This window comes from Heptranchias perlo, chromosome 16, assembly GCF_035084215.1.
Source record: "Heptranchias perlo isolate sHepPer1 chromosome 16, sHepPer1.hap1, whole genome shotgun sequence".
NCBI classification, from domain to species: domain Eukaryota; kingdom Metazoa; phylum Chordata; class Chondrichthyes; order Hexanchiformes; family Hexanchidae; genus Heptranchias; species Heptranchias perlo.
In genome coordinates, this window is record NC_090340.1 from 62,643,925 (window position 1) to 62,667,148 (window position 23,224).

The 23,224-nt window shown below is 46.4% G+C and overlaps 1 protein-coding gene across 1 annotated transcript in view; it reads left to right on the forward strand.

The window, feature by feature from the left end:
• LOC137333825 (pyrethroid hydrolase Ces2e-like) overlaps positions 1-23,224 on the forward strand; it is a 46,546-nt gene that overhangs the window by 14,050 nt on the left and 9,272 nt on the right. The window contains exons 4-11 of the mRNA XM_067998185.1: positions 2,406-2,539; positions 5,032-5,185; positions 6,190-6,294; positions 8,390-8,494; positions 13,483-13,635; positions 14,868-14,948; positions 15,822-15,966; positions 21,808-21,957. Of these exons, the coding sequence (XP_067854286.1) occupies positions 2,406-2,539; positions 5,032-5,185; positions 6,190-6,294; positions 8,390-8,494; positions 13,483-13,635; positions 14,868-14,948; positions 15,822-15,966; positions 21,808-21,957 (1,027 nt within the window). The remainder of the gene's footprint in view (positions 1-2,405; positions 2,540-5,031; positions 5,186-6,189; positions 6,295-8,389; positions 8,495-13,482; positions 13,636-14,867; positions 14,949-15,821; positions 15,967-21,807; positions 21,958-23,224) is intronic.

Genomic DNA, 23,224 nt, shown 5'->3' on the forward strand with positions numbered 1-23,224 from the left:
CACTCAACAGGAAGGAGGAGAGAAGGATGGGGCAGGGGGGCGGTGGGAGGGTAAAATGACGAGGCTGTGGGAGGGAACAAGACGGCGATTTCTAGGCCAGGGAGGGTGAATTTAGTTTGTGAAAATCTAGAAGACCTTCAGTGTCCAAAATTTTGAGGGACCTCAGTTATGTGGAGAGACTGGAGAAGCTGGGATTGTTCTCCTTAGAGCAGAGAAGGTTAAGGGGAGATTTAATTGTGGTCTTCAAAATCATACGGGGTTTTGATGGAGTAAATAGGGAGAAACTGTTTCCACTGGCAGGGTCCGTAACCAGAGGACACGGATTGAAAATAATTGGCAAAAGAACCAGAGGAGACATTTTTTTACACAGCGAGTTATTACAATCCAGAAAGCTCTGCCTGAAAGGGCGGTGGAAGCAGATTCAATAGTAACTTTCAAAAGGGAATTGGTTCCAGACTTGAAGGGGAAAAATTTGCAGGGCTATTGGGAAAGAGCAGGGGGAGTGGGACTAATTGGATAGCTCTTTCTACATTCTGGAAAAGCCCCAGCGGATTGGAAAACCACAAATATAGCGATCCTATTTAAGAAGGGAGGGAGACAGAAAGCAGGTAACTATAGACCAGTTAGCCTAACATCTGTCATTGGGAAAATACTAGAATTCATTATTAAGGAAGTAGTAGCAGGACATTTAGAGACTCAAAATACAATCAAGGAGAGTCAACATGGTTTTATGAAGGGGAAATCATGTCTGACAAATTTATTAGAGTTCTTTGAGGAAGTAACGGGCAGGGTGGATAAAGGGGAACCAATAGATGTAATGTATTTGGATTTCCAAAAGGCATTCGATAAGGTGCCACATAAAAGATTACTGCACAAGATAAGAGCTCATGGTATTGGGGGTAATATACTGGCATGGATAGAGGATTGGCTAACTAACAGAAAACAAAGAGTCGGGATAAAAGGGTCATTTTCAAAATGGCAATCTGTAACTAGTGGAGTACCGCAGGGATCAGTGCTGGGGCCTCAACTATTTACAATATATATCAATGACTTGGATGAAGGAACAGAGTGTCTTGTGGCCAAATTTGCTGATGATACAAAGAAAGGTGGAAAAGCAAGTTGCAATGAGGACACAAAGTGTCTGCAAAGGGATATTGACAGGTTAAGCGAGTGGGCAAAAATTTGGCAGATGGAATATAATGTGGGAAAATGTGAAGTCATCCACTTTGGTAGGAAAAATAAAAAAGCAAATATTATTTGAATGGAGAAATACTACAAAATGCTGCGGTACAGAGGGATCTGGGTGTCCTCGTACATGAAACACAAAAAGTCAACATACAGGTGCAGCAGGTAATTGGGAAGGCAAACAGAATATTGGCCTTTATTTCTAGGGGGATGGAGTATAAAAGCAGGGAAGTCATGCTACAACTGTACAGGGTGCTGTGGAGATCACACCTGGAGTACTGCGTACAGTTCTGGTGCCCTTATTTAAGGAAGGACATACTTGCATTGGAGGCAATTCAGAGAAGGATCACTAGGTTGATTCCGGGTATGGAAGGGTTGTCTTATGAGGAAAGATTGAACAGGTTGGGTCTATACTCATTGGAGTTTAGAAGAACGAGAGGAGATCTTATTGAAACATACAAGATTCTGAGGGGGCTTAACAGGGTAAATGCTGAGAGGATGTTACCCTCATGGGGGAATCTAAAACTAGGGGGCATAGTCTCAGAATAAGGGGTCGCCTGTTTAAGATGGAGATGAGGAGAAATTTCTTCTCTCAGAGGGATGTGAACCTTTGGAATTCTTTGCCCCAAAGAGCAGTGGAGGCCGAGTCATTGAATACATTCAAGGCTGAGTTAGACAAATTTTTGATCAGCAAGGGAGTCAAAGGATATGGGGAAAGGGCGGGAAAGTGGAGTTGAGGTAAAAATCAGATCAGCCGTGATCTCATTGAATGGTGTTGCAGGCTCCAAGAGCCAAATGTCCTACTCCTGCTCCTATCTCTTATGTTCTTAATGTTCTTTCAAAGAGCCAGCACAGGCACGATGGGCCGAATGGCCTGCTTCTGTGCCGTATGATTCCGTGATTCACTGGGCAACTACAAGTACACCAGCCGAGGGTATCAGGCCAGCACTGGACTGGTGTGAGGTTGGCTGCCTGCAAGGTGCAGAGAGCAACAATATTCTCACTCACCTTCCAGAACTGGTCATTCTGACCTCCCAGGTGTGGCAATCAGGGTGGTGTCGTGGACGGGTGGGAGTTGGGGCTAAAGCATTCTGTAATAAACTATTACTTTCACTCTATTGTCCCTTTTTGTTCTTTTCTTTTGGTGACCTTTCAGTTTTTTTTTTGCCCAGACTCCAAACTTAATTCCCTTGTCTTTTTCCCCCCAATTGCCCCCTCAGGTTATGGTTTGGATTCACGGAGGGGCCTTCATTCTGGGGTTTGGTTCGCTATTTCAAGGATCAGCCCTCGCTGGCTATGGGAATGTGGTGGTTGTGGTGATTCAGTACAGGATCAGTGTGGCCGGGTTCCTCAGGTAAGTGTGTCCGTGTTAGTGAGCAATGGTCGGTGGCCGTTCAGGACAGTGTCACATGGAGAGAGGCTCATAGATTCTCTATATTCAGGTTATTAATTTCCCTCTGTACACCAGCACATCTGTCTCTCTTTCTCTGTGTGTCTGTATGTCTTTCTCTGTCTCTTTCTCTCTATGTCACCCTCTGTCTCTCTCTCTCGCTGTCTTTCTGTCTCTGCCTCTCTCTCTCTCTCACTCACTGCCTCTTTCTCTCTCCTAAACTGTCATTGGCTCTCTCGCTCGCTCTGCCTTTTTCTCTCTGCCTCTGTCAGCTCTGTCTATTCTCTCTGTCTCTCTCTCTCTCTATTTCACTCTGTTCCTCTTTCTCTTCCTCTCTTTCTCTCCCTGTCCCTTTCTCTCTGTTTCTCTGCCTCTGCCTCTTTGCCTGTCTCTTTCTGTCACTCTCTTTCTCTCTTCTCCCTTCTCTCAACCTCTGTTAGATACAAGAGGCAGCAACTTTTTAAAAACAGCATCCTTTGTTCACCCGAGAAATGGTTTCATTGATGTTGGATCATACAACAATCATTGAACGAGCAGATAATTAAAAAATAACCATATTCTCACTGAAACCGGAAGTGCCAGTTTTAAATTATCTGCTTTACAATTAATCTTTGCTTCCTGCATATTTAGAGATACAAAATACATTGTCCCCAATTTTAACCCCCCCACAACCAAACCTGGTGGAAACCGGGCGAGGGGGCAGTTAAAAAGAGCCGTGTCACTGCCCCCCACCCCCGCCTACTCCCCCCTCCGATCTCACCGTGTCCCGATACACCAACACACGAGATTGACGGGCAGGAAAAGACCAGCTGGTCCATCAAGCCTTCCCCACACACCATGATGGCCGTACCATCATGACTAAACACTCCCTCCCTCCCTCCCTCCCTCCTCCTCCCCTCTCCCCCCTCCCCCCATCACCCCCCCACCCCCATCCCTCCTCTCCACCCCCCTCCCCCGCCATGTAATCTCCTGGAAGAGGCAAAAAAAGACAGAGAAAAACCCAGGGCCAATAAGGGAAAAAATACCCTGGAAATTTCCTCTCGGTCCCCCTCAGGCGATCGCAACCCCAGTCCAGGAGATCACACGGCCCGAGTGTTATCTATAAAAGTACTGACCTTCCATATGATGCGATCTCTGCCCCCGTTCCCACTTGAAGGCAGAGTGTCAGCACCCACCACACCGACTCTTTCCAGCAGGCAAGAGGGACACCCAAAGGGGCTCGAATGACCAGCAGTTTATTTTGAACTGCCCAACGGTGAGCTCACTTCGACCTCCTGTTAAGAAATCGATGTTTTTATTTGTAAGTTTCCAAGTTATTCCACAAGATAATAGGGTTCTAAAGATATTTATTGGCTTTCATAGGAATTAAGTACACAATGATAACTATTATTACCAATAATTACACATATACAATGATAACTATTATTACCTATAATTACACATATACAATGATAACAATTATTACCTATAATTACACATATACAATGATAACAATTATTACCAATAATTACACATATACAATGATAACTATTATTACCAATAATTACACATATACAATGATAACTATTATTACCAATAATTACACATATACAATGATAACTATTATTACCAATAATTACACATATACAACGATAACTATTATTACCTATAATTACACATATACAATGATAACAATTATTACCAATAATTACACATATACAATGATAACTATTATTACCAATAATTACACATATACAATGATAACAATTATTACCAATAATTACACATATACAACGATAACAATTATTACCAATAATTACACATATACAACGACAACTATTATTACCAATAATTACACATATACAACGATAACAATTATTACCAATAATTACACATATACAACGATAACTATTATTACCAATAATTACACATATACAACGATAACTATTATTACCAATAATTACACATATACTCAGGGTCACACTTATGATACCAGGTACCGAAGAATTCACCGTGTCCCAGGATTCGAGCTCGAGGTGATTGGCTGGCCAAGCCTTGTCGAATTCTGAAGTATCTATTCTCACCCCCCTTTCTTTATACTTTTCTTTCACTCTAACTACCTGAGAATCCGCATGTTTCAAAGTATTACCTCATCCAATTAGCTGGACTTTAGTTTTTCAGGAATAACTCCCCATAACTTGACTCACACTCCCTAATTTTCCAGAACTATGGCAGGTCCCTTTTCAAGGCTCGAACTAACAAAGAGTTTGTTGCCTTTGCTGAATCTCTTATTATCAAAGACTGACCTTGCTCGCTCGCTGTCTGTGCAGTAACTTGTCATCAGCTGAAGTTTCTCTGACTGGAATTCCTTTCCATTTAAACTGACCTGCGAACAGAAACTTACTTAACAAGCAAAAGCTAAAAGTTGTGAATTAACCGTTTCCCTTAAACTCTCTCTTTTTGTTCATTGGCCACAGCACAGGAGACAAATGGGCACCGGGGAATTCCGGGTTCTTGGATCAGGTGGCGGCAATGCAGTGGGTACAGAGGAATATCCCAGTGTTTGGGGGCGATCCAGGATCGGTCACACTGTTCGGAGAGTCAGTCGGAGCGCTCAGCGTCTCTCTGCACGTACGGCAGGAACTCACTTCCCTTCTTTTCTCGCTCTCAAACTATTTGATTTCAGCGGAATTCCATTTGAACAATAACTTTGTGTAAATTTCCTGAGGCTCCGCAGAGGTCGGCTCATCCGATTGGCAGAGCTCCCGATTATCCGATCGTTCAAATCAGTCACCGGGAAATCAGGAGTGCTGTGATTCTCCGATCCGTGCTCTCATTAAACGAGAGGAGATCTTGTAAAAGCCGCAGTTTTTAAGATATAACTTGATCGTTCCCACCACATTCCACCCTCCCCCCACCTTCAACAACCCCCCTAAACCCCCCACCCTGTACCATCCCCCCACCCTATACCCCCCGCCCTGTACCATCCCCCGCATACCACCCACCCCCACCTTCACCATCCCCCCATACCAACCCCACCCCACCTTCAACATCCCCCATCTCAAACCATCCCCCTTGCCCCATACCATCCCCCCCATACCCCCCGCCCTGTACCATCCCCCCATACCACTCTCCTCCCACCTTAAGCCATTCCCCCCACCCCATACCATCCCCCACATACCATCCCCCCATACCCATATCTTTCCATATCCCTCCCACCCATCCTCTGCCCCAACCCACATTGTTTCTACCCAGCCTCAGCCCATCCCCCGACCTGTCCCCTCCCACTCCCTGCATTGTCCCATCACACCCAGTGCCCAGCCCCATCTCCACACCAACCGAGAACATACCGTCACCCTGTCCCTATCCCACCCCTATTCTGCCCTTTGACAAAAGCCGACGTCATTTTTCAAAAACCCACCAAAATGAACCATCTCATTCCCATTCCCATTCCCTCCAGCGCCTAATGAACTGGGAGCGATGATCTCATTCCCATTCCCTCCAGTAGCATTCCCAGGAATTCATGGGCATCAGATGAGCTGAGAACACAGACCAGTAAACACGTTCTCCATAAAACTTATTCCGAATGCGTCTTACACGTGCCCTAACTCCCTCTCCCCCCTGTTTCTCTCCAGGCCTTATCTCCGCTGTCCACCGGTCTGTTCCACAAGGCAATACTGCAAAGCGGGAGTGCACTGATGCCTGGATTGCTGCCCCCTCTCTCAACCCAGCTAGCTTATGTGAGTTTGCTCCTTCCGTGCAGTAACGGTGAGGGACACGTTACGAAGGGTTTGTTTAATGTGGACCTCGTGGTTCAGTTATCCGAGCAGTGACCTTTCACCTCAGGAGCTCCGACCAAATCCAATTGCGAGCGTATTGAGCATGAGTCAGTGCAGGATCTGTTCATCAGGTGGCCCTGATCATCAGTGCAAAGAGATAATGACCAGAAAATCTGTTTTTTAGTGATGTTGTTTGAGAGATAAATGTTGGCCCAGGGAGAACACCAATTCTCTTCTTCAAATAGCACCATGAGGTCGTTTATGTCCACCTGACAGTGCAGCACTCGCTCAGTTACGCACAGAAGTGTCAGCCGAGATTTTGTACTCAAGTCTCTGGAGTTGGGACTTGAATCCACAACCTTCGGACGTAGAGGCAAGAGTGCTGACCACTGAGCCAAGGCTGACACCTGCCCTGGCACCTATGTCTTGATGTGGCAGTTTGGCTCAGTGATAGCACACTCACCTCTGAGTTTGAAGGTTGTGGGTTTAATCCCACTCCAAGAGCCTGATCACCTGATCCAGGTTGATAACTCCAGTACAGTACTGATAGAGTGCTGCATTGTCAAAGGTGCCAGTTTTCAGTTACGATGTTAAACCGTGGCACCATCAGCTTGTTCAGGTGGACATAAAAGAGCAGGGAGTTCCTCCAGTGTCCCGGTCAACAATAGTCCCTTAATCAACACCATCAAAAACAGATTAACTGGCCTTGGAGAGGGTGCAGAGGTGATTAACCAGAATGGTACCAGGGATGAGGGAATCCAGATATGTGGAGAGACTAAAGATGCTGGGATTGTTCTCCTTGGAGCAGCGAAGGTTAAGGGGAGTTTTAATAGAGTAAATAGGGAGAAACTGTTTCCACTGGCAGGAGGCTCAGTAACCAGAGGACACAGATTTAAGATCGTTGGATGAGGAAACATTTTTTTACTTAGTGAGTTGTTCTGATCTGGAACGCGCTGCCTGAAAGGGCGGTGGAAGCAGATTCAATAATAACTTTCAAAAGGGAATTGGATAAATACTTGAAAGGGAAAAATATGCAGGGCTACGAGGAACGAGTGGATGAGTGGGACTAATTGGATGGTTCTTTCGAAGAGCTGGCACCAACATGGTGGGCCGAATGGCCTCCACCTGTGCTGTATGATTCTATGATTTATCTCATTGCTGTTTGTGGGATCTTGCTGTGCGCAAATTGGCTGCCGCATTACTTACATTATAACAGTGACTACTCTTCAAAAAAAGTACTTCATTGGCTGTAAAGTGCTTTGGGACGTCCTGAGCACATTAAAAAGATGCTATCTAAATGCAAACTCTCCTTTCTGATATGATGCCGACGGAAGAGATCGGGCTGGGTGTCACCAGCACAGAGATGGAAGCTTAACTCATTGCCAGCGGACGATGTATAAGATGTAAGGTCGCAAACCATATGGAAAAGGTAGATCTGGAACACTACTTTAAACCCTGACAGGAGGAGAAAGGGGGGCACAGGGTCAAACCGGGGGAAAGGGGAATTCTTCACCACCCCAACAACAACAACTTGCATTCATATAGCGCCTTTAACGTAGTAAAAGTTTTAAGGAGCGTCTGAAAGGAGGAGAGAGAGGCGGAGAGGTTTTTGGGGAGAGAGTTCCAAACTTTAGGGCCCAGGCAGCTGAAGGCACGGCCACCAATTGTGGAGCAATTAAAATCGGGGATGCACAAGAGGCAAGAATTGGAGGAGCGCAGAGATCTCGGAGGGTTGTAGGGCTGGAGGGGGTTACAGAGATAGGGAGGGGGCGAGGCCATGGAGGGATTTGAAAACAAGGATGAGAATTTTAAAGAATGATCAACACAAAAAATGGTCTTCCCGGTTGTGGGGGGGAGTGCAGGAGAGGTAATTTGAGAAATGGTTGGATGTTGTGATGAGGGGACAGTCGATGGATGAGGTCGGATGGGTAGAATAGGCCTTCCCTCACACGAGTCTATCTTGTGATCTTGATGTACGTGTCTGGGGAGACACCAGGAGGGCAGTGGGGAGAATGTGAAGGACCTCATGTTTTGTGTCTGATCTTCTCATTTACAGGAAGCTGCTGAGATAGCGGGCTGCAGTAACACACAATCCCAGCTCCTGCTGCACTGCCTCAGGAACAAAACAGAAGAGGAAATGTTCCAAATCATCACAAGTGTGGTGCGTTTCTTTAAAAATACATCGATCTTTTTTTTTAGTTCGATCGTGAGAGCTGAAAAGGCAATCACCGTAAGATTAGTTCATGCAGGACCCTTACAGCCAGTAAGGGGTCTTTCATCCCCATCCGTCTTTCGGAGGAGATGTTAAACCGAGGCCCCATCTACCTGTTTCAGGAGGATGTTGAATGATCCCCTGGATCTATTAGAGGAAGAGCAGGGGGAGTTCTCCCCGGTGTCCCGGCCAACCTTCATCCCTCAACCAACATCACTAAAAACAGATTAACTGGCCATTTATCTCATTGCCCTTTGTGGGATCGTGCTGTGCAAACAGAGTGGATTACGCACTTACCTACATAACAACAGTGACTGCACTTTGCAGTAACTCATTGTAGGTCATACACTGCGAGATGTTTCCGAAGGATGTGATCAGGTGCTGGATAAATACAAGTTATTTTCTGCTCTGAGAGGGGGAAGAACAGTCCCTGAGGCCCAGTGTCACTATTTCAGAGCCCTTTCTGAAAACAGTCAAATAAGTTGCTGTTCCCTCGGTTTCCGGACGTGGATTTTGTGAATACTTTTGTTCAAACAGTGAGAGGTGAGCGTCCCCACTGGCTCACTTGGGACATGCATCATCCAGCAAACCATGCATGGAAATACATGGAATGCACAACACAGAAACAGGCCATTCGGCCCAACTGGTCTATGCTGGTGTTTAGGCTCCACACGAGCCTCCTCCCTCCCCACTTCATCTCACCCTCTCAGCATATCCTTCTATTCCTTTCTCCCTCATGTTCCTCTCTAGCTTATTATATTGGTATCAATTTGAAAACAGGTTTGCACATGGCACGGAGTTTAACTATAAAATAACAACAAATGTAGCAGGCTCCACCCCTAGTTATCTGATCCCAGCCAGGGATGGTACAATTGGCCTCTTTGCATCCTGAGCTAGGGAGGAGAGGGGAGGGCGGAGAAATAACCAGGGTTCCTGGAAAGTGGGGGTCGAGTGAGGACAGGTGGGGCTGGGCCTTGTGGTACAATAGTCGCCAACTCTCACTGTCGAGCCTCCAATCAGAAGAGTGGGCGGTTGGGGAAGGCACTGGAGGGGTGTCAGTGCCCAGTGCCCCCAAACCCCATCACAAGTTGGTCATTCCTGACAGGGAGAGTGATCCTTGTAGGAGCTTTGCTCAGCATCAGTCGGCTGAGGCTCTTCAGTATCTGTCAGCTTTGGCTCAGTGGGTAACTCTCTCACCTTCAGAAGGTCATGGGTTCAACTCCCACTCCAGGGACCTTGAACACAAAATCTGGGCTGATGCTCCCAGTGCAGCACTGAGGGAGAGCTGCACTGTCAGAGGTGCTGTCTTCAGATGAGACATTAAACAGAGGCTCTGTCTGCCCTCTGGTGGACATAAAAGATCCCATGGCACGATTTTGAAGAAAAACAGGGGCTTGGCCTATATTTATTCCTCAAACACCACCTAAAAACAGATTTTTTTTTATTCGTTCACGGGATGTGGGCGTCGCTGGCGAGGCCGGCATTTATTGCCCATTCCTAATTGCCCTTGAGAAGGTGGTGGTGAGCCGCCTTCTTGAACCGCTGCAGTCCGTGTGGTGATGGTTCTCCCACAGTACTGTTAGGAAGGGAGTTCCAGGATTTTGACCCAGCGACGATGAAGGAACGGTGATATATTTCCAAGTCGGGATGGTGTGTGACTTGGAGGGGATCGTGCAGGTGGTGTTGTTCCCATGTACCTGCTGCTCTTGTCCTTCTAGGTGGTAGAGGTCGCGGGTTTGGGAGGTGCTGTCGAAGAAGCCTTGGCGAGTTGCTGCAGTGCATCCTGTGGATGGTACACACTGCAGCCACAGTGCGCCGGTGGTGAAGGGAGTGAATGTTTAGGGTGGTGGATGGGGTGCCAATCAAGCGGGCTGCTTTGTCTTGGATGGTGTCGAGCTTCTTGAGTGTTGTTGGAGCTGCACTCATCCAGGCAAGTGGAGAGTATTCCATCACACTCCTGACTTGTGCCTTGTAGATGGTGGAAAGGCTTTGGGGAGTCAGGAGGTGAGTCACTCGCCGCAGAATACCCAGCCTCTGACCTGCTCTCGTAGCCACAGTATTTATATGTCTGGTCCAGTTAAGTTTCTGGTCAATGGTGACCCCCCAGGATGTTGATGGTGGGGGATTCGGCGATGGTAATGCCGTTGAATGTCAAGGGGAGGTGGTTAGACTCTCTCTTGTTGGAGATGGTCATTGCCTGGCACTTATCTGGCGCGAATGTTACTTGCCACTTATCAGCCCAAGCCTGGATGTTGTCCAGGTCTTGCTGCATGCGGGCTCGGACTGCTTCATTATTTGAAGGGTTGCGAATGGAACTGAATACTGTTCAGTCATCAGCGAACATCCCTATTTCTGACCTTATGATGGAGGGAAGGTCATTGATGAAGCAGTTGAAGATGGTTGGGCCTAGGACACTGCCCTGAGGAACTCCTGCAGCAATGCCCTGGGGCTGAGATGATTGGCCTCCAACAACCACTACCATCTTCCTTTGTGCTAGGTATGGCTCCCGCCACTGGAGAGTTTTCCCCCTGATTCCCATTGATTTCAATTTTACTAGGGCTCCCTGGTGCCACACTCGGTCAAATGCTGCCTTGATGTCAAGGGCAGTCACTCTCACCTCACCTCTGGAATTTAGCTCTTTTGTCCATGTTTGGACCAAGGCTGTAATGAGGTCTGGAGCAGAGTGGTCCTGGCGGAACCCAAACTGAGCATCGGTGAGCAGGTTATTGGTGAGTAAGTGCCGCTTGATAGCACTGTCGACGACACCATCCATCACTTTGCTGATGATTGAGAGTAGACTGATGGGGCGGTAATTGGCCAGATTGGATTTGTCCTGCTTTTTATGGACAGGACATACCTGGGCAATTTTCCACATTGTCGGGTAGATGCCAGTGTTGTAGCTGTACTGGAACAGTTTGGCTAGAGGTGCGGCTATTTCTGGAGCACAAGTCTTCAGCACTACAGCTGGGATGTTGTCGGGGCCCATAGCCTTTGCTGTATCCAGTGCACTCCAGCCGTTTCTTGATATCACGTGGAGTGAATCGAATTGGCTGAAGACTGGCTTCCGTGATGGTGGGGATATCGGGAGGAGGCTGAGATGGATCATCCACTCGGCACTTCTGGCTGAAGATGGTTGCAAATGCTTCAGCCTTGTCTTTTGCACTCACGTGCTGGACTCCGCCATCATTGAGGATGGGGATGTTTGCAGAGCCTCCTCCTCCCGTTAGTTGTTTAATTGTCCACCACCATTCACGACTGGATATGGCAGGACTGCAGAGCTTTGATCTGATCCGTTGGTTGTGGAATCGCTTAGCTCTGTCCATAGCATGTTGCTTCTGCTGTTTAGCATGCATGTAGTCCTGAGTTGTAGCTTCACCGGGTTGGCACCTCATTTTTAGGAACGTCTGGTGCTGCTCCTGGCATGCTCTTCTACACTCCTCATTGAACCAGGGTTGATCCCCTGGCTTGTTGGTAATGGTAGAGTGAGGAATATGCCGGGCCATGAGGTTACAGATTGTGCTGGAATACAATTCTGCTGCTGCTGATGGCCCACAGCACCTCATGGATGCCCAGTTTTGAGCTGCTAGATCTGTTCTGAATCTATCCCATTTAGCACGGTGGTAGTGCCACACAACACGTTGGATGGTGTCCTCAGTGCGAAGACGGGACTTCATCTCCACGAGGACTGTGCGGTGGTCACTCCTACCAATACTGTCATGGACAGATGCATTTGCGACAGGTAGATTGGTGAGGACGAGGTCAAGTGAGTTTTTCGCTCGTGTTGGTTCGCTCACCACCTACCCCAGGCCCAGTCTCGCAGCTATGTCCTTCAGGACTCGGCCAGCTCGGTCAGTAGTGGTGCTACCGAGCCACTCTTGGTGATGGACATTGAAGTCCCCCACCCAGAGTACATTTTGTGCCCTTTGCTACCCTCAGTGCTTCCTCCATGTGGTGCTCAACATGGAGGAGGACTGATTCATCAGCTGAGGGAGGACGGTAGGTGGTAATCAGCAGGAGGTTTCTTTGCCCATGTTTGACCTGATGTCATGAGATCCCAGAGTCAATGTTGAAGACTCCCAGGGCCACTCCCTCCTGACTGTCTGTCACTGTACCGCCACCTCTGGTGGGTCTGTCCTGCCGGTGGGACAGGGCATAGCCAGGGATGGTGATGTTCGAGTCTGGGACGTTGGCTGAAAGATATGATTCTGTGAGTATGGCTATGTCAGAGCTGTTGCTTGACTAGTCTGTGGAACAGCTCTCCCAATTTTGGCACAAGTCCCCAGATGTTAGTAAGGAGGACCTTGCAGGGTCGACTGGGCTTGGTGTTTTGCCATTGTCGTGTCCGGTGCCTAGTGGTCCGTCCGGTTTTATTCTTATTATGACTTTTCGTAGCGAGATTTTACAACTGAGTGGCTTGCTAGGCCATTTCAGAGGGCAATTAAGAATCAACCACATTGCTGTGGGTCTGGAGTCACATATAGGCCAGACCGGGTAAGGGCGGCAGGTTTCCTTCCCTAAAGGGCATTCGTGAACCAGATGGGTTTTTACGACAATCCGGTAGTTTCATGGCCACCATTACTGATACTAGTATTTTAATTCCAGATTTTATTTAATTAATTAATTGAATTTAAATTCGCCAGCTGTCGTGGCAGGATTTGAACTCATGACTCTGGATTTTAGTCCAGGCCTCTGGATTACTAGTCCAGTAACATAACCACTATGCTACCGTACCCTGGTCATTATCACATTGCTGTTTGTGGGATCTTGCTGTGCACAAATTGGCTGCCGCGTTTCCTGCATTACAACAGTGACTACACTTCATTGGCTGTAAAGTGCGTTGGGACGTCCTGAGTTTGTGAAAGGAGTTATATAAATGCAAGTCTTTCGTCTTTCTTCTTTCTATCTTAACCTTTGTTTCCCTCTGATTGTTGTTTCAGAATGAACTCTACCAGTTAATTCCTGTCGTGGTCGATGGTCATTTCCTTCCTGATGATCCTCAGTCCATGTTCCGGGATGGGATGTTTCGGAAAATCCCCTACTTGGTCGGGGTGACCAATGAGGAGGCTGTTCATAGTCTTGTACACCCTGAGGTAAGGTCAGTGCACAGCTCAGTGTACGCAAGCTCACGATTAGCCCAGGGTCAAAGGATGACTCCTTCCCATCCTACTTTACCCTGAGCTGAGCTTCCGACCACATGTCCGCTCCATCATCAAGACCGCCTACTTCCGCCTCTGTAACATCACCCTTCTTCTCCCCGCCTCAGCTCATCTGCAGCTGAAACCCTCATCCCTGCCTTTGTTAAATCCAAACTCAACTATTCCAATGCCCTCCTGGCCGGCCTCCCATCTTCCACCCTCCATAAACTTGAGCTCATCCAAAACTCTGCTGCCCCGTATCCTAACTCACACCAAGTCCCATTCACCCATCACCCGCTGTGCTCATTGACCCATATTGGTTCTCGGTCCAGCAACACCTCGATTTTACAATTCGCATCCTTGTTTTCAAATCTCTCCATGGCCTCGCCCCCCTCCCTATCTCTGTAACCTCCTCCAGCCCTACAACCCTCCGAGATCTCTGCGCTCCTCCAATTCTGACCTTTTGCGCGTCCCCGATTTTAATCACTCCACCATTGGTGGCCGTGCCTTCAGCTGCCTAGGCCCTAAGCTCTGGAATTCCCTCCCTAAACCTCTCTGCCTCTCTCTCCTCCTTTAAGACGCTCCATAAAACCCACCACTTTGACCAAGCTTTTGGTCACCTGTCCTAATATCTCCTTATGTGGCTTGGTGTCAAATTTTCTTTGAAAATCGCTCTTGTAAAGCACCATGGGACGTTTTACTATGTTAAAGGTGCTATATAAATGCAACTAGTTGCTGTCATTCCGGCTGCAAGAGGCTGGCGAGTGCCTAAGATGTGCCCATTGGCCCCATCCAAATGAGGTGCACTCTCACTGACCCCCAAAAGTTCAGGCGGGGTCAGCGTTGCAGGGTCCAATCCCAGGGCTTGGAATCGTGGCCTGTGCATTTTCAAGGCCTCACTGTCCAGGTTGACGAGTGAAAGCTGCCTGCAGCCATTGGCTTACATCCCAGCACAAGTGGCCGATTTCCTCCCTCTCTGCAGCATTTTCAAATCTAACACAAGTGGTGAAGGACTCTAGCACTAATGGACAACTCCCACCCTCTCTATAATGCGCCCCTCACTGCAACACCGATCGTATGTGGTCTCGCCCCAAGAGGCTACGCTGCTGATAGGGTCTCCACCACTGCCCATAAGGTCGGTCGGGATACTGTTCGAATGTTTAAACCTACTCTTCATTCTTCCTCAGAGGATCTTTCCACCCGGCTGGGAAGCAGGAATCACCAGAGAGCAAATTATGGAGAAAATAAACACGTATTTCAAACCAATAGTAAGGCACTTTTGATATCTGCATTTTTCTAACCACCCCATTGGGTATAAACATCTTCAGGATTGGCCATGTGCCCTTGAGTGAGGGAGTTGTAACTCTCTCCCGCAGTTACTGTCCGAGTTCTTTATCTGTCTGTCTAAGACGTGGATACAGCTCCATACCTGGGCAGGCCTTTCTATCCAAGGTTTAAATGAATAGGAGAGGAGGTAAACTAAGTCAAGGGGTTCGTAGAGGGCGCAGACTTTGGATTTTAAGAGCCCGCAGATTGTAGGAGGAAGGGAAGTCTGAGGGAGGTGAGGACTTCATGTTTTTAAGGTCCTGGGAAAGAATGAGTTGGAGCAGGAGGCGGTGCATCAACAAACCTCTCCAGATATGTACACTAATGCCTCAGAGTGATAGTAGGTGGGTTTACTGCCATAATTACCCACTCGGACAGCTTCCAGTTTCCAAGTGTCTAGAAAGGCAAAAATGCTGAGAAGGGGATCCCAGTGAGTCTGAGCTTGGTTCAGTCAGTATCACTCCCACCTCTGAGTCAGAAGGTCATGAGTACAAGGTCCAAGGTCATGAGTACAAGGTCCAAGGTCATGAGTACATGGTCCAAGGTCATGAGTACAAGGTCCGAGGTCATGAGTACAAGGTCCAAGGTCATGAGTACAAGGTCCGAGGTCATGAGTACAAGGTCCAAGGTCATGAGTACAAGGTCCGAGGTCATGAGTACAAGGTCCGAGGTCATGAGTACAAGGTCCAAGGTTAAAAGTACAAACCCCACTCTTATTATTATCCCTTTTGGATGCTGATCGACCTACTCTGCATTTTCTGATTTCAATATTTTGTTTATGTGGGACACAGAGTGATTTAATTTTCTGATTCCAGTTTGGTGAGGAGGAAGGAGAGCTGATTTTTGAGGAATACTTTAAGGACGTACACGACCCTGTCATTCTCATTAAACGGTACCTCGACATGTTCGGTGATGTGTTTATAGCAATTCCAACTCTGAGAGCGGCCCAGTATTACAAAGGTGAGCATGAAGTGGTGCGAGGCTGTCAGCATTAGGACACGTTCAGGCCAGAGTTAACATCAATGCACAGAATACATGGGCTTGCATTCCATTAAATGTATTTTTATAGTTACATAAATTTTATCGAATCTATTTTGGTTAAAGTTAAGAAACAATTGAGGTGCCATTACACTACTGGGTGTATTCTATAGGCCTCCAAATAGTGGGAAGGATATAGAGGAGCAAATTTGCAGGGAAATCACAGAGATGTGACAGAACCATAGAGTAGTGATAATGGGGAACTTCAACTATCCTAATATAGACTGGGATAGTAATAGTGTAAGGGGCAAAGGAGAGGAATTTTTGAAGTATGTTCAGGAGAACTTTCTTGACCAGTACATTTCCAACCCAATGAGGAAGGAGGCATTACTGGACCTGGTTCTAGGGTATGAGGCGGGCCAAGTGTCAGTGGGGGAGCATTTAGGGAGCAGCGATCATAGTATCACAAGGTTTAGAACAGCTATGGAAAAGGACACGGACTCAATTGGAGGAGGGCCAATTTCAATGGGATGAGAACAGATCTGTCCCGGGTAAATTGGAATCAAAGATTGGCAGGCAAAACTGTAATTGAACAGTGGGCGGCCTTTAAAGAGGAAATGGTTCGGGTACAGTCTAGGTACATTCCCACGAGGGGGAAAGGTAGGGCAACTAAAGCCAGAGCTCCCTGGATGACAAAAGAGATAGTGAGTAAGATGATGCAGAAAAAAGGGGCGCATGACAGATGTCAGGTTGATAACACAAGTGAGAACCAGGCAGAATATAGAAAGTTCAGAGGGAAATGAAAAAGGAAATAAGAGGGGCAAAGAGAGAGTTTGAGAATAGACTGGCGGCCAACATAAAAGGGAATCCAAAAGCCTTCTACAGGCAAGTAAACAGTAAACGGGTAGTAAGAGGAGGGGTGGGGCTGATTAGGGACCATAAAGGAGATCTACTCATGGAGGCAGAGGGCATGGCCGAGGTACTAAATGAGTACTTTGCATCTGTCTTTACCAAGGAAGAAGGTGCTGACAGATTCTCAGTAAAGGAAGATATAGTTGAGATACTGGAAGGGCTAAAAATTGATATAAAGAGGAAGTACTAGAAAGACTAGCTGTACTTAAAGTAGGTAATTCACCCGGTCCGGATGGGATGCATCCTCGATTGCTGAGGGAAGTAAGGGTGGAAATTGAGGAGGTACTGGCCATAATCTTCCAAACATCCGTAGATACGGGGGTGGTGCCAGAGGACTGGAGAATTCCAAAAGTTACACCCTTGTTCTAAAAAGAGTGTAAGGATAAACCCAACAACTACAGGCCAATCAGTTTAACCTCAGTGGTGGGGAAACCTTTAGAAATGATAATCCAGGACAGAATTAACAGTCACTTGGCCGAGTGCAGATTGATTAGGGAAAGCCAGCACGGATTTGTCAAAGGCAAATCGTGTTTAACTAACTTGATAGAGTTTTTTGATGCGGTAACAGAGAGGGTAGATGAGGGTATTGCAGTTGATGTGGTGTATATGGACTTTCAAAAGACGTTTGATAAAGTACTGCATAATAGGCTTGTCATAAAGATTGCAGCACATGGAATAAAGGGGGCAGTTGCAACATTGATACAGAATTGGCTAAGGGACAGGAAACAGAGAGTAGTGGTGAACGGTTGTTTTTCGGACTGGAGGGAGGTGTACAGTGGTGTTCCCCAGGGGTCGGTGCTGGGACCACTGCTTTTCTTGATATATATTAATGACTTGGACTTGGGTATACAGGGCACAATTTCAAAATTTGCAGGTGGCACAAAACTTGGAAGGGTAGTAAACAGTGAGGAGGATAGTGATAGACTTCAAGAGGATATAGACAGGCTGGTGGAATGGGCGGACACATGGCAGATGAAATTTAATGCAGAAAAGTGTGAAGTGGTACATTTCAGTAGGAAGAACGAGGAGAGGCAATATAAACTAGAGGGCACAATTCTAATAGGGGTACAGGAATAGAGAGATCTGGGGGTATATGTGCACAAATCGTTGAAAGTGGCAGGGCAGGTTGAGAAAGCAGTTAAAAAAGCATACGGGATCCTGGGCTTTATAAATAGAGGCCTAGAGTACAAAAGTACGGAAGTCGTGATGAACCTCTATAAAACACTGGTTTGGCCACAACTGGAGTATTGTGTCCAGTTCTGGGCACCACACTTTAGGAAAGATGTGAAGACCTTAGAGATGGTGCAGAAGAGATTTACTAGAATGATTCCAGGGATGAGGGGCTTTAGTTACATGGATAGACTGGAGAAACTGGGGTTGTTTTACTTGGAACAGAGAAGGTTGTTCAATAGAGATAGATGTGTAAAAATTACAAAGTGTGCAGACAGAGTAGGAACATAGGAACAGGAGTAGGCCATTCAGCCCCTCATGCCTGCTGCGCCATTTGATAAGATCATGGCTGATCTGTGATCTAACTCCATATACCTGCCTTTGGCCCATATCCCTTAATACCTTTGGTTGCCAAAAAGCTATCTATCTCAGATTTAAATTTAGCAATTGAGCCAGTATCAATTGCCGTTTGCGGAAGAGAGTTCCAAACTTCTACAACCCTTTGTGTGTAGAAATGTTTTCTAATCTCGCTCCTGAAAGGTCTGGCTCTAATTTTTAGACTGTGCCCCCTACTCCTAAAATCCCCAACCAGCGGAAATAGTTTCTCTCTATCCACCCTATCTGTTCCCCTTAATATCTTATAAACTTCGATCAGATCACCCCTTAACCTTTGAAACTCTAGAGAATACAACCCCAATTTGTGTAATCTCTCCTCGTAACTTAGCCCTTGAAGTCCGGGTATCATTCCAGTAAACCTATGCTGCACTCCCTCCAAGGCCATTATGTCCTTCCGAAGGTGCGGTGCCCAGAACTGCTCACAGTACTCCAGGTGCGGTCTAACCAGGGTTTTGTATAGCTGCAGCATAACTTCTGCCCCCTTGTACTCTAGTCCTCTAGATATAAAGGCCAACATTCCATTTGCCTTCTTGATTATTTTCTGCACCTGTTCATGACACTTCAATGATCTATGTACCTGAACCCCGAAGTCCCTTTGGACATCCACTGTTTTTAACTTTTTACCATTTAGAAAGTACCCTGTTCTATCTTTTTTTGATCCAAAGTGGATGACCACACATTTGTCTACATTGAATTCCATTTGTCACAGTTTTGCCCATTCACCTAATCTATCAATATCGCTTTGTAATTTTATATTTTCATCTACACTGCTTACAATGTCACCAAACTATTCCCATTGGCGGAAAGGTTAAGAACCAAAGGGTATTGATTTAAGGTGATTGGCAAAATAACCAAATGTGACATGAGGAAAATCATAGAATCATAGAATCATAGAAGTTACAATATGGAAACAGGCCCTTCGGCCCAACATGTCCATGTCGCCCAGTTTATACCACTAAGCTAGTCCCAGTTGCCTGCACTTGGCCCATATCCCTCTATACCCATCTTACCCATGTAACTGTCCAAATGCTTTTTAAAAGACAAAATTGTACCCGCCTCTACTACTGCCTCTGGCAGCTCGTTCCAGACACTCACCACCCTTTGAGTGAAAAAATTGCCCCTCTGGACCCTTTTGTATCTCTCCCCTCTCACCTTAAATCTATGCCCCCTCGTTATAGACTCCCCTACCTTTGGGAAAAGATTTTGACTATCTACCTTATCTATGCCCCTCATTATTTTATAGACTTCTATAAGATCACCCCTTAACCTCCTACTCTCCAGGGAAAAAAGTCCCAGTCTGTCTAACCTCTCCCTATAAGTCAAACCATCAAGTCCCGGTAGCATCCTAGTAAATCTTTTCTGCACTCTTTCTAGTTTAATAATATCCTTTCTATAATAGGGTGACCAGAACTGTACACAGTATTCCAAGTGTGGCCTCACCAATGCCCTGTACAACTTCAACAAGACATCCCAACTCCTGCATTCAGTGTTCTGACCAATGAAACCAAGCATGCCGAATGCCTTCTTCACCACCCTATCCACCTGTGACTCCACTTTCAAGGAGCTATGAACCTGTACTCCTAGATCTCTTTGTTCTATAACTCTCCCCAACGCCCTACCATTAACGGAGTAGGTCCTGGCCTGATTCGATCTACCAAAATGCATCACCTCACATTTATCTAAATTAAACTCCATCTGCCATTCATCGGCCCACTGGCCCAATTTATCAAGATCCCGTTGCAATCCTAGATAACCTTCTTCACTGTCCACAATGCCACCAATCTTGGTGTCATCTGCAAACTTACTAACCATGCCTCCTAAATTCTCATCCAAATCATTAATATAAATAACAAATAACAGCGGACCCAGCACCGATCCCTGAGGCACACCGCTGGACACAGGCATCCAGTTTGAAAAACAACCTTCTACAACCACCCTCTGTCTTCTGTTGTCAAGCCAATTTTGTATCCAATTGGCTACCTCACCTTGGATCCCGTGAGATTTAACCTTATGTAACAACCTACCATGCGGTACCTTGTCAAAGGCTTTGCTGAAGTCCACATAGACCACGTCTACTGCACAGCCCTCATCTATCTTCTTGGTTACCCCTTCAAAAAACTCAATCAAATTCGTGAGACATGATTTTCCTCTCACAAAACCATGCTGACTGTTCCTAATCAGTCCCTGCCTCTCCAAATGCCTGTAGATCCTGTCCCTCAGAATACCCTCTAACAACTTACCCACTACAGATGTCAGGCTCACCGGTCTGTAGTTCCCAGGCTTTTCCCTGCCGCCCTTCTTAAACAAAGGCACAACATTTGCTACCCTCCAATCTTCAGGCACCTCACCTGTAGCGGTGGATGATTCAAATATCTCTGCTAGGGGACCCACAATTTCCTCCCTAACTTCCCATAACGTCCTGGGATACATTTCATCAGGTCCCGGAGATTTATCTACCTTGATGCGCGTTAAGACTTCCAGCACCTCCCTCTCTGTAATATGTACACTCCTCAAGACATCACTATTTATTTCCCCAAGTTCCCTAACATCCATGCCTTTCTCAACCGATGTGAAATATTCATTCAGGATCTCACCCATCTCTTGTGGTTCCGCACATAGATGACCTTGTTGATCCTTAAGAGGCCCTACTCTCTCCCTAGTTACTCTTTTGCACTTTATGTATTTTACACTTTTTTACACAGCGAATGTTTAGGATCTGGAATGCACTGCCCGAGGGGGTGGTGGAGGCAGATTCAATCATGGCCTTCAAAAGGGAACTGGATAAGTACTTGCAAGTAAAAAATTTGCAGGACTACAGGGATAGGGCAGGGGAGTGGGACTTGCTGGTTTGCTCTTGCGTAGAGCTGGCGTGGACTCGATGGGCTGAATGACCTCCTTCCGTGCTCTTACCTTTCTATGATTCTACATGGTTTACCTGGGTCAAGAATACTATACAATGGGAGTGAATAGAAAGGGGTTTGGTCCATTGGGATTCTAGACAATAGGAGTGAATGGGAAGAAGTTTTGTCCACTGGGACTCGAAATAATGGCAGTGATGGGAAGGGGTTTGGCCCATTGGGATTCTGTACAATGGGAATGAATGGAAAGAGGTTTGGTCCATTGGGATTCAGTACAATGGGAGTGAAAGGGATGGGGTTTGGTTCATTGGGATTCTGTACAATGGTAGTCATGGGAAGGGGTTCGGTCCGTTGGGAATGTGTACACTGGGAATGAATGGGAAGGAGTTTGTTCCATTGGGATTCCAGGTTGGGGTTGGTGTTCCTGTGAATAGATTGTATTTGCTTTTATCTGCTTCAGTAACGCTCTCTGATGTTTGGATTGCAGATGCTGGAAACCCGGTGTTTTTATATGAATTCCAGCACCGTGCCAGCTTCTATGAAACAAGAATACCCCAATTCACAGGAGCTCCTCATGGGGGCGAGTTAATATTTGTCTTTGGAGATCCCTTCATTCGTGCTTTTGATGTATTACTAGGTAAGGAGTTTAAAATCTCCATGGAATTGTAATGATCTTTGCTGAAGTGTGGGTATGGTAGTGTAGTGGTTATGGTGATGGACTAGCATAAGACCATAAGACCATAAGAGATAGGAGCAGGAGTTGGCCATTCGGCCCCTCGAGCCTGCTCTACCATTCAATAAGATCATGGCTGATCTGATTATTACCTCAACTCCACTTTTCTGCCCTTTCCCCATATTCTTTGACTCCCTTGCTGATCAAAAATTTGTCTAACTCAGCCTTGAATGTATTCAATGACTCAGCCTCGGCAGCTTTTTGGGGTAAAGAATTCCAAAGATTCACAACCCTCTGAGGGAAGAAATTCCTCCTCATTTCCGTCTTAAACGGGCGACCCCTTATTCTGAGACTATGTCCCCTAGTTTTAGATTCCCCCATGAGGGGTAACATCCTCTCAGCATCTACCCTATCGAGTCCCCTCAGAATCTTGTATGTTTCAATAAGATCTCCTCTCATTCTTCTAAACTCCAATGAGTATAGACCCAACCTGTTCAATCTTTCCTCATAAGACAACCCTTCCATACCCAGAATCGACCTAGTGAACCTTCTCTGAACTGCCTCCAATGCAAACATGTCCTTCCTTAAATAAGGGCACCAGAACTGTACGCAGTACTCCAGGTGTGGTCTCACCTGTACAGTTGTAGCATGACTTCCCTGCTTTTATACTCCATCCCCCTAGAAATAAAGGCCAATATTCCGTTTGCCTTCTGGATTACCTGCTGCACCTGTATGTTGACATTTTGTGTTTCATGTACGAGGACACCCAGATCCCTCTGTACCGCAGCATTTTGTAGTATTTCTCCATTCAAATAATATTTTGATTTTTTATTTTTCCTCCCAAAGTGGATGACTTCACATTTTCCCACATTATATTCCATCTGCCAAATTTTTGCCCATTCCCTTAACCTGTCAATATCCCTTTGCAGACACTTTGTGTCCTCATCGCAACTTGCTTTTCCACCTATCTTTGTATCATCAGCAAATTTGGCCACAAGACACTCTGTTCCTTCATCCAAGTCATTGATATATATTGTAAATAGTTGAGGCCCCAGCACTGATCCCTGCGGCACCCCACTAGTTACAGATTGCCATTTTGAAAATGACCCTTTTATCCCGACTCTGTTTTCTGTTAGTTAGCCAATCCTCTATCCATGCCAGTATATTACCCCAACACCATGAGCTCTTATCTTGTGCAGTAATCTTTTATGTGGCACCTTATTGAATGCCT